Source organism: Panthera onca, chromosome A2 (genome assembly GCF_046562875.1).
Source record: "Panthera onca isolate mPanOnc1 chromosome A2, mPanOnc1 haplotype 2, whole genome shotgun sequence".
In the NCBI taxonomy this organism is placed as follows: Eukaryota; Metazoa; Chordata; class Mammalia; order Carnivora; family Felidae; genus Panthera; species Panthera onca.
In genome coordinates, this window is record NC_138340.1 from 1183896 (window position 1) to 1194845 (window position 10950).

At 65.1% G+C, this 10950-nt stretch overlaps 1 protein-coding gene across 1 annotated transcript; it reads right to left on the minus strand.

Moving 5' to 3' along the window:
* Positions 1-714: 714 nt before the first annotated feature.
* On the minus strand, positions 715-10713 carry ABHD17A (abhydrolase domain containing 17A, depalmitoylase). The gene is made up of 5 exons (XM_060629753.3): positions 10571-10713; positions 6533-7069; positions 5121-5315; positions 1330-1509; positions 715-1230 (listed from the first exon to the last, which is right to left on the minus strand). Exons 2-5 carry the CDS (start codon positions 6862-6864, stop codon positions 1005-1007), a joined length of 933 nt encoding a protein of 310 aa, XP_060485736.2. The 5' UTR covers positions 6865-7069; positions 10571-10713; the 3' UTR covers positions 715-1004.
* Between the last annotated feature and the right edge of the window lie 237 nt (positions 10714-10950).

The following is a 10950-nucleotide window of genomic DNA, read 5'->3' on the forward strand; positions in this document are numbered from 1 at the left end:
GCCTGGTGCCGCAACACACGCTGAGCTGCCAGGAATGACAGGCCACTCGTCTCCGAGGGCCTTCCCGCTCTAGGGTGGCGCAGAGGGCACTCCAGGAGCTGGTGGTGAGTGGGCCTCTAGCTGAGGTCCAGGGAGACCCTGGCTTAGCCCTGCATTCAATGACACCCCAGGAGGACATAGCTCGGATGGCCCCAGCCCTAGCCCCGTTTCCTGGAGAGCCCCTACTGGGGCTCTCTGTGGGGGTCCGGGAACGGGGAACGAGGGGGGGGGGGTTATAGGGAACACCTAGAATGGGCGGGACAATTAGGGCAGCCCTGAGGTTGCACTGTATCTCCCAGACCTCAACATCCTCTTCTACTACATGGGAACGGGTGACCTTACCGGGGCCCCAGAACAGGCTGACCTCAGACCCACTGTTGCCACCCCTGGTATGCTGGGAGCCCACCACCCTCCCAGGAGGCGCACAGGAGAAGGCAGGCACGGGTCCCGGGTTCAAATGCTGCCTTACCCCTCCATCACCACCCAAGCAACCAGGAGCCTCAAGGGGTGCCTCGGCTGGGCCTCAAAGCCCAACCCCTCTTCCACAGTGGCAGTGGCTTGACCTCTGCATTTGTGCCGAAATGTCCTGGAAGTTTAGGGGCGAAGCCCAGCTCCCTCTTCCAACTCGCTGGGCCCTGGGAGAGCGCGCACGAACCACGAAAGGGAGAGGAATCCTAAAATTTTAAATCTTTAATTCGTGTTCACGTTTTTCCTTCTTTTTGCTTCCAAAAGGAAAGGAGAGCGTAGCTCTGCGCCTGTACATCGTCCACGGCCCCTGGGCTGGGGCAGGTCCCGGCCCCCTAACCCTCCAGCTGCCTCGGAGGACCGGGATGCCCGAGGGTTCACATGCAGCCCCCGGGCCGGGGCGGGGGCAAGGTCCAGGCGCCGCCTTATTGCTGAAGTCCCGGTGCGGCTCCCGGCTAGGCTAGGCGGCTCCCGGCTAGGCTAGGCGGCTCCCGGCTAGGCTAGGCGCGCTGGCTGGGCAGCTCCTGGGAGATGAAGCGGCGCAGGCGCTCCAAGTACTGGCTGTAGAGCTCGATGTCGTTGTGCCCGGCGCCCTCCACCCACAGCGGCTCCACGGCCTTGGGGCAGCGCTCATAGAGCGCCAGCCCGTGGGAGAAGTCGATTACTTCGTCCTCCGTGCCGTGGATGATGAGCACCGGTGACGTGATCTTGGACACCTTCTCGATGCTGTAGGGCAGGGCGCGTCAAGTCTGGGAGCAGCGCCCCGCCCCGCCGAAGCCCCACCCCCGGCCGCCCGCCCCGCCCCCCCACCCTCCCCTCTCTCACTTGGGGAACGCATCGAAGCAGTAGGTCTTCTTGGTGTCAGGGAAGGCAACGCGCATGCCTGAGGTGAGCGGCGAGTGCAGCACCACCGCAGCGCACTCGTAGCGAGAGGCCAGGTCCACGGTGGGCACCGTGCCGATGCTCTGCCCATACAGGACGATGCTGTCCGGGCTGATGCCGTACCTGGCAGTGGGGCAGGGTCAGCCGCGGCCAGCAGCAGCCTGGGCGAGTGAGCTGCATGCGCGCGCGCGCGCACCGCCGCCCCCCCCCCCCCCCCCCCCCCGCCCACCGCGTGCCCTCCTGGGGCAGTCCCCCCTCCAACCTTCCCGCACAGCCTCCAAGCAGTAGGGTTGGGCCCAGTGACAAGCCCCCTACCCCCCACCCCTGACCCATTAATGAACAAGTCTGCTCAGTAGGAAAGTAGGGCCTGGGTAGGTGTGCAGACAGGTGGCCCTAACCCTGCCTCACCAACAGTACCAATTTGGATCACACATGCCGAGTGCCCTTGGTGAGGGCCCCAAGGCCACGCCTGGGCTCCTGGGGGCAGGGCAGGCCCTGAGGCCTCTCCTGCTCTCCACCCCCCAACACCTACCCCCCCACAAACACACTTGCCCAGGGACACACCCAGTTCCCAGTAGCACATAGGGAACAGGTCCCTCCGGGCGTTCCTCGCCCATCCCTTAGCCACGGGAAATCATGGCAGTCATGCCCCCTGACTTATCGGCCCGTTTGCAGCCCCTTGGTGTCGGCACGTCCACCTCGTCACAACACGGGCAGAGCAAGAAGGGTGTCTCCTGCAGGCTGCTGGGCACCACCTCCTTCCCGGGGCACCTTCCCTACAGCGTGGCCGGGTCCCGAGCCTCCTCAGCACCAGCTCCCGTGTCCAGGCCCCAGCCTCTTCCCCCACCCTGCCGCCACCCCCGAGAGTCTCACCCTCCACCCCCAGCACAGCTGATCCAGCCCCAAGCCAACTCCACAGCCTCCGAACGCCCGTTCCCACCTGCCTGGGGACCCACTAGCCACCCTCCCCAGGTACGAGGCCTCCACAGACCTGGACCCCGACACACCAAAGGAACACCCCTCTGCTACATCTCACCTGTGCAGCCCACCCAGGCAGCAAGAGTCCACCTCCCTGTCCACCCAGGGGCCATCCACACCTGTCTCCGTCCCGGCGGCCTTCCAGGTTAACAATCGCCTGGCCCTGAGCTTCGGGAATGCCACGTGGCCTTCTGCCTACCACCCCGCCGCTCCTCCTCAGCCTGCTCCCCGGACACGGAAGCTACCACTGCACCGAGCACCAGCCGGTCCAGCCCTAACACTCGGACACACGAGAGGCAGATGGAGAAGCAAATCTTCCCCAGGCCTCCCCAGCCCCTGGTCACCAGTGGGGCCCAAGCCTCCTGCCCTCCTACTGATTCTCTCTCTGCGGGATCAGGTCTCTGGAGGACAGTGCTGGCCGCAGGACAGATGGGTTGGATGGACAGAGCTCAGATCCCTCACACCACAGTGCAGTGTGGTTCTGCCAGCCACCAGCAGCCAGCAGGAGCAGCACAAGGGACTGAGGACCAGCACCAGCAGCAGGAGCAGCACAAGGGACTGAGGACCAGCACCAGCAGCCAGCAGGAGCAGCACAAGGGACTGAGGACCAGCACCAGCAGCCAGCAGGAGCAGCACAAGGGACTGAGGACCAGCACCAGCAGCCAGCAGGAGCAGCACAAGGGACTGAGGACCAGCACCAGCAGCAGGAGCAGCACAAGGGACTGAGGACCAGCACCACCAGCAGGAGCAGCACAAGGGACTGAGGACCAGCACCGCCAACAGGAGCAGCACAAGGGACTGAGGACCAGCACCAGCAGCCAGCAGGAGCAGCACAAGGGACTGAGGACCAGCACCAGCAGCAGGAGCAGCACAAGGGACTGAGGACCAGCACCGCCAGCAGGAGCAGCACAAGGGACTGAGGACCAGCACCAGCAGCAGGAGCAGCACAAGGGACTGAGGACCAGCACCAGCAGCAGGAGCAGCACAAGGGACTGAGGACCAGCACCAGCAGCCAGCAGGAGCAGCACAAGGGACTGAGGACCAGCACCAGCAGCCAGCAGGAGCAGCACAAGGGACTGAGGACCAGCACCAGCAGCCAGCAGGAGCAGCACAAGGGACTGAGGACCAGCACCAGCAGCCAGCAGGAGCAGCACAAGGGACTGAGGACCAGCACCAGCAGCAGGAGCAGCACAAGGGACTGAGGACCAGCACCGCCAGCAGGAGCAGCACAAGGGACTGAGGACCAGCACCGCCAGCAGGAGCAGCACAAGGGACTGAGGACCAGCACCGCCAGCAGGAGCAGCACAAGGGACTGAGGACCAGCACCGCCAGCAGGAGCAGCACAAGGGACTGAGGACCAGCACCGCCAGCAGGAGCAGCACAAGGGACTGAGGACCAGCACCAGCAGCAGGAGCAGCACAAGGGACTGAGGACCAGCACCGCCAGCAGGAGCAGCACAAGGGACTGAGGACCAGCACCAGCAGCAGGAGCAGCACAAGGGACTGAGGACCAGCACCGCCAGCAGGAGCAGCACAAGGGACTGAGGACCAGCACCGCCAGCAGGAGCAGCACAAGGGACTGAGGACCAGCACCGCCAGCAGGAGCAGCACAAGGGACTGAGGACCAGCACCGCCAGCAGGAGCAGCACAAGGGACTGAGGACCAGCACCAGCAGCAGGAGCAGCACAAGGGACTGAGGACCAGCACCGCCAGCAGGAGCAGCACAAGGGACTGAGGAAGCCGAGGACAGCACGTACCTGCACCACGCTGCCCACGCTTGGTCCCCAGTGCCAGGGCTGTGCCAGGGGACCCCACTCCTGGGGCCTGCAGCAGGAACTGCCTGGTGCGTCACTTGGGCAACCAGGGTCCCCACCTCCCCAGGCCAAGCTGACTTTGGTCCCTGCAGGAATGGGGGGGGAGGGAGGGAGGGGAGTGGCAGGTCGGGCAGGCAGGGCTGAGATGGGGCAGCCCCAAGAAGGCAATGGATAGGGCCCCGTGTCTGGGAAGGCCAGAGTCAGGGTGGCCTCCTTCCAGAGGAATCTCTGGGCTCAGAGACCAAGCAAATGAGCTTCAGTGAGAGAGGAAGGGGGCTGTCTGGGATCTAAATAAACAGGATTGGGGGGGGGGGGGGGAGTCCAGGGAAGGGGGCTTGGCCAATGCCCTGGTGGCCCTGAGTCAAGCACAGAGGTATGTGCCTCTGCTTGCTAGCCTCCCACCGGCCCCCGGATGCTGTGCTGGACACCAAACTGCCTGACAGAACCTTCTGGAACTCTTCAGAACCCTCTAGGCCCAGAGGAGCCCTGCCCCGAGGAGGAGGCCACCGTCAATGGCCATGCATGCCTCATGGGTCAGCCCTGAGAACCATGACAGAGCAGCCCTACTCCTCCCTGCACCCCAAATGCTCCCTGGCCCCAGGACTCTGAGTATTTTCTCAGAGCCCACACAGCCCACCTCCTGGGCCCAGGTCCTCTATCCACCCCTGCAGGCAGAGCCCCCACTCCCCTAGGTACAGCCCATCTATACCCCTGCCGGACAAGGGGTTCCCGGGAGGGGAGGGCAGATCTGAAGACTGCCCGCCCCACCTCCCCGCACACCAGCATGCCTGTCGCCACACCAAGGGGACACACGTCAGACCTCACCCTGCCGCCCAGTGTGGCCGCCGATGGCCCTCTCCTGAGGACCACCCACCAGGGCCTCCCCAGGGAGGCCGGCCTGAGGCCCTGGGTGCTCACCCGCTACTCCCAACACACAGCTCACCTGGTGCGCAGCGCCTGCCAGGCGGCGTCGATGTCGGCATACAGGTTCTTCTCGGAGGGCTTGCCCGAGCTCACGCCGTAGCCAGAGTAGTCGTAGGAAAAGATGTTGCAGTTGATGCGTGAGCCCAGGCCGATGTAGAAGCTGCTCATCTGGCCCAGGTCCACCGCGTTGCCGTGCGAGAAGAGAACCGTGTACCTGGGGGGTCGGGGCGGGGGGGGGGGGGCAGGTCAGAGGGCAAGGGAGGCTCCCAGCCGCCCCATGGACGAGAGCACTAATGCGGGAGAGAGGCCGCCTCTGCCACAAAGTGGCCTGGCTCCTCTGGCCATGAGGGCTTCCCCTCCGTGAAAGGGGACTGCTGGCCATGGCCTCAGCACAGGGTGGACCCACAGCTCGGCAAGTCAGTGACCGCCGCACCTCTATTGCCTGGGGACAGCAGCTCTCTCCTCTGGAATCACTCCTTTTAGAGGGACTCTGACAGCCCAAGGATGGCATGCACGTGTGCCCGCTGCTTGGAACCTTCCAGAGAATGAGACAGCGGCTGCTCCTCTCGACAGCTGGCCCCCACCCTTGCCCCCACAAACGAACCAGATCAATCCCTGTTCACACCATCTCTTCCCCTCCTACAGAACATGACCCCAAAACTCATTTCCGCCCTACAATGCTGCTGGCCATCAGGACCTGCCCCAGGTCACCCCGACAGGCTGGATCCTGGCCAACGCACTCCTACAGTCTTCTTCCTCCAGCATCCCTGGGCCCCAGCCTAGATAAAACGTAAAAGCTTGCCCTTTGAACTCAGATCTGGACTCAGACCCCGCCCTGTCTAAAGGCAGAGACACCTGAAGGGCCCCACCTCTTTCCCGCTGTCGTACTCAAGGAAGAGCTGTGCCTCCAGGCTTCAAGGACACTCTAAATGAGGAGGCAGACTTGGCCTGAGCCACCTGCCAGGCCTCAAGTGCCCTGGCCCTGAAGCAGATGTCAAGTCCTCACTGAGCACCAAGCACCCAGGAGCCCTTTCCTGGGCAGGTGAGCACGGAGACCCTGACGCAGGCGGCTCCTTGTCAGGCAGGTGCGACAAGGCCACTCAGGAACCCCCCCCCCCACCCCAGCCCCAGGGTACTCCTCCATGACGGGGCTGGGGCTGCACGTGGCAGGGCACTCGGCAGTAAGGGCCCAGGCAGTCCCACGTGGCCTGCTCTTGGTGGATCCCATTTGCCACCCCTTTGGCAACAAGAATCCCCAGGGCACCCGCGCCGCCTGACGGGCTTTCGCCCCGGCTCCGGCCCGCGGGGAACGGCCTCCGGCAGGACGCCAGGGGCCCGAGGACGGGACACATTCTGCTTCTGCACCGGGAACCTCTCGGGCCTCCCTCCGGGCACTGTCCGGACCCCGTGCCGTCCTTCCGTGACGCTCACCTGGCGCCGGGCGCGCAGCGCACGTACATGCAGGAGACGCGGTTGCCCCGGCTGCTCTTGGTCAGGAAGACCTCGATGGTGTCCAGCTCGCGCTGGCTGTATTGGAAATCAGCACGCTCCATCAGGTGGAGCTTCCAGCGCCCCGGGCTGCCGGCGGAGGCCCGCAGGGCCCCCGAGGGGGCGGCCCCAGCTCCACCGGGCCCCGGCTCGGGCTCGGGCACCAGCGAGTAGGTAGGCTCCGGCGGCAGGAAGGCGAGCTTGGCAGCGATGCGGCCGGGGCAGGGCGGGCAGCAGAAAAGGCAGCAGAGCTCGCTCACTGACAGGCCGTTCATGGCGGGCGCCGGGCCCCAGGGCGGGCCTCACTTGGCAGGGGAGGGGTGGGGGTGCTCTGAGACGCGGGCAGGGCTCAGGGCAGCCCCCAGCCACTGCCCCAGACGAGAGCCCCCTTAGGAGGCTGCAGCCCAGCCCCATCGTGGTCCAAGCCGAGCCCTCGGGAGCCTCGCAGCCTTGCGTCTCCACGTCCTGCAGAGGGAAACCCTGGGGAGGGGGGGAAGCGAGAAACGGGGTTCCCTCAGGGTTCCGCTAGGACACAGTGACCCGATCTTGTCCGTACCGAGCCTCTCGGCCTTCCCCGCAGCCCAGTCCACCCTCTCCCACTCAAACTGGTCTGCTCTCCGCCCCATGGGCCTGGGGGCCCAGCTCGTCATCCACAGGGACCACGTACCCCCCATATGCCCCTTGTGGGACCCAAAGCTAACCGGACCACCACCTGCTGCACCCTTTCTCAGCACGCAGTCACCAACTCTTGCCAGGTAAGCCCCCCCAGTCAGCCCAGCCTCGGCCAGCAGGCTGTACTGGGCAATCAGACCCCTGGCTCACGCCAGCTCTCCCCCACACAGCCCCTGCTCTGGGCGCAGAGAGACCCCGGTGCTCTCCCTACGCCCCTGTTCACACAGCCGGCCCAGACTCCCCCACCCCCCCAGCCCATCTCCAGGCCATCCTTCAAGGATTCATCTGCCACCAACCCCAGGTGACACACCGCAGCCAAGGCAAGGACAGACTGCCAACTGAAGGAACTCGGACCTAAGAGCATGCTCACAGGGGCCGGGCCTCGAGGGGCAGGACTGCAACGTCCAGAGACAGTGGAGCCCAGGCAGAGGAAATACAAGAAACAAAGGCTCTGGTAACAAAAGCAGGATACATCTAGAGGCTGGGAAGGCCTACTGAGCTCGGACAATGGCTGGGCCCTGTGCTGGGGCCAGGCTGCGGGGGAGGGGGGCACTGGAGCCCGAATGGCTTCCTTCTCCAGCTCAACGGAGGGCTCTGTGACCTTGGGCAAGGCTCCTTCCTTCCCTGGGCCTCAGTTTCCTCACCTACTGGGAAAGACAACACTGCCTCCCACGGGGACTTAGCGAGAAGTAGGTGGGGGACGGGGGGTGTGTGGCTCAGAGGCGGCACAGTAAGTCACAGACTACAGCTAAATCACTAACAGTCCCACAGGGAGTTGCCAACAGAGACTGTAAGAAATACAAAGCCTTGAGAAAATAACCACTTACTAGGCTTTTCCTTACAGACTGGAACACTCACAACTCACTTTCAGCAGCACAGCGCCTTGGCACACGCGGTTTTGGGGCCGTGGCATTTGAAAACCCCCCGGGCCGGGGACCCACAGATTCAGAGCGGACCAGAGCAGGCTGAGGCCCAGAGACACACGTGCCCCCTCTGGGCCTGTGATCTGGTGCCAAGGTCAGGAGACAGCCACAGCCTGAGTTTGCCCAGAGTCTGGGCACACAGGAGGGAGTGGGAGGGCCCAGGTGGGGACACCAGGAGGGGACACCAGGCAGCTTCCAGGGTCCCTGAACTCGCAGGCGGGACGCACACTTTACGTGCAAGCATCCTTTGGAGGAAAGAGTCCATCGTACCTGTTCCCAGGTAGGAGTTTGTCCCCAGAACACCTGCCAACTCCTGGGGACACTTTGGGTTGTGGCAAGCGGGGAAGGGTGTTCCCATTCCTGAGTGGGTGGGGGCCAGAGATGCTGATGGATGCTCTCCAGAGCACAGGATGTCCTCCCCCATTACCCCAAGGGAGTTATCCGTCCCCAAGTGTCAACCAGTCAACCCAGCCCAGGCGGCTTCAATGTCTTCTCAGATCCAGGCCCGAACAGCAACACTGCCCTGGTGCTGGGGAAGCTTAGAGGGTCTGGAGCCGGGGCAGCACAGCAAAGACTGCTTTTGAGAGAAGGCCTGGCTGAGAGTCCGTGGGCAGGCGGGAGCCCCCCGCAACCCCGGAAATGAAGGGGCACACCAAGGTGGAGAAGCCCCACTGCCCGAGCCAGAGACACAGCATGCCATCCTTCGCTCCCCCGTCTGCCGGGGCCTGATGGGTCTCCATCCAACCAACGCCCGGTCCACGCAGCCACCACCTTGAACCTGGACGGCTGTGCCGTCCCGTTCATCGCCCGCCCGCACTCTCCCCCAGCAGCCACAGAATCCCTCTCCCGGCACAAACCTAAGATAAGAAAGCACACCCTTTTTCTGGACACGCTCTGGCCTCCTGCCACTTCCAGGTAGAAACTGAAGCCTTGCCACAGCCTGCCAGGGCCCACCTCTGCGGCCTCACTCCCGCTCGATCTCCCCAGACAAGCCAGAGCCCAGGCAGTTGCCCAGCCAGGGACCCCCTCCCCCAATCTCCACTGGCCAGCCCTTGCCCCCTGTCCTGCCCACCCTTCAGATCAACCTTCCAGCGCCCCTGGAGAGGCCTTCCAAACCACGGGAAGATGCCACAAGCTCTCCTGGTTCCAGTCTGTCCCCACAGCACCTGCCACAGCTTGTATTTACCTGTCTGACCACCCCCGACAGCAATCAAAGAGAAACCCCATGAGGGCAGGACAGCTATCTGTTCTTATCCAGTGAACCCTGGCTGAACAAGAGAGCAAGTGACAAGAGGTAAAGAGAAAAGAGGGAAGCTACAGTGTGCCGGCTTTGACAGGGAAGGAGGACAGTCTTTTCTTAGGCCATGAACGCCTGGGGCCTCCCGTGCGACATTTATGAGTGTCCCTAGGCATGCCCTGCGAGCGGGGCAATTCGGTCCACGAGCGCGGACTGGGCACTCTGCCGCCAGGCCCCGTAAGGGCTGCCGGTGTTCTGAGCACCAACGAGGAAACAAACAACCGCGATACTCGAGAATGACCTAAATACGCTCGGCCTGGCGGCACCTCACCCAGCCAGTCGGGGTGGGAAAGCTGCCTGGAGTAAGGTGCAGTCTGAGAGGTGCACAGAAAGTGACCGAGTGGCAAGGAACAGGGCACTGCAAAACCCCAGAAGTGACGGCGAGTTCCAGGAACTGCAGATCTCCCTGTCGAGCGGACGCTGGGAGGAAGAGGTGAGCAGAGGGGTCCCAGAGGGAGCCAAGGCTGGGTCAGGCTGGGTCAGGCCGCGCCCGTGAGCCCTGCTGCAGAGTTTGGACTTCATCCTGGAGGAAACGGGGAGCCCTGGAGTCCTGGGCGGAGCATGGACGGGCACCACGGGTTAGGGGCTGCGGTACGTCCCCTGGCTGCAACCTGGAGATCAAACTGGAGTGAAGACCGGGAAGTCTACCCCGGTGTCCCAGGCGGCCAGAGGACGCCCGCGAAGGGGTACAGGCGTCCGGGAGACGTTTAGGAAGGAGGACTCCGCTAAGGGATGCTGCGGCGGGCCCGGGTGTCGGGCTGGGGCGGGAAACTAGGTAGAGTCCGCGACTCGGACGGCCCCGGCCCGGAGGCGGGGGCCGCGTCCCCAGAGGGGTGGGCGCTCACCCCACATCCGAGACCTCAAACGACCGGGGGCCAGGACTCTGCCGGGGTCGCCACGTTGGCCCGCGGTCCCGGTCCCTGGTCGACGGGTCCTACAGCCGGGACCGCGGCCTCCCCAGCAGTGAGGGGTCTCGGGGGCGTCCCACCCGGCTGTCCCGGCCTCGCGGGCAGGCCCAGCTCCCCAAACGGCCGCGGGCGGCACCGAGGTCTCCCCGCGCCGCCGCGCTCGCCCCTGCTCGGCACTCACCGCCGCGGCCCGCGCCCCCCGGCCCCGGGGCCGCGCTCCATGGCTCCCGGCCGCCGCCCGTGCGTCCGTCGGTCCCTCGGCACCCCGGCCCGGCCTCCTGCGCCGCCGCCGCCGCCGCACCCCCACAGGCGGAAATGAGCCTCGATCCCGCCACCGCCCCGGAAGTGACGCAAGGTACGCGCGGGGGCCGAGGGGCTGCGGACAGGCGCTGGCGCTGCAGGCGTCCGGGGGCCGGGGGGCGGGCTTGGAGGCGGGGGCGAGCGTGGAGTAGGCGGGGCCTAGTTGTGGTTGGTGGATGTGGGCTTGGGGGCGGGCCTGGCTCGCTGGTGGGGCGGGGCATGGTGGGGTGGGCGGGTTCGGCTGCCGTGGGCGGGCGTGGC

Coding starts and splice junctions, on each gene's coding strand:
- ABHD17A (XM_060629753.3), bottom strand. CDS start 6,864: ATGAACGGCCTGTCAGTGAGCGAGCTCTGCTGCCTTTTCTGCTGCCCG. Junction 5,316..6,532: donor CGCTGCGCGCCCGGCGCCAG/GTGAGCGTCACG, acceptor CCGACCCCCCAG/GTACACGGTTCTCTTCTCGC. Junction 1,231..1,329: donor TGCTTCGATGCGTTCCCCAA/GTGAGAGAGGGG, acceptor CCTGCCCTACAG/CATCGAGAAGGTGTCCAAGA.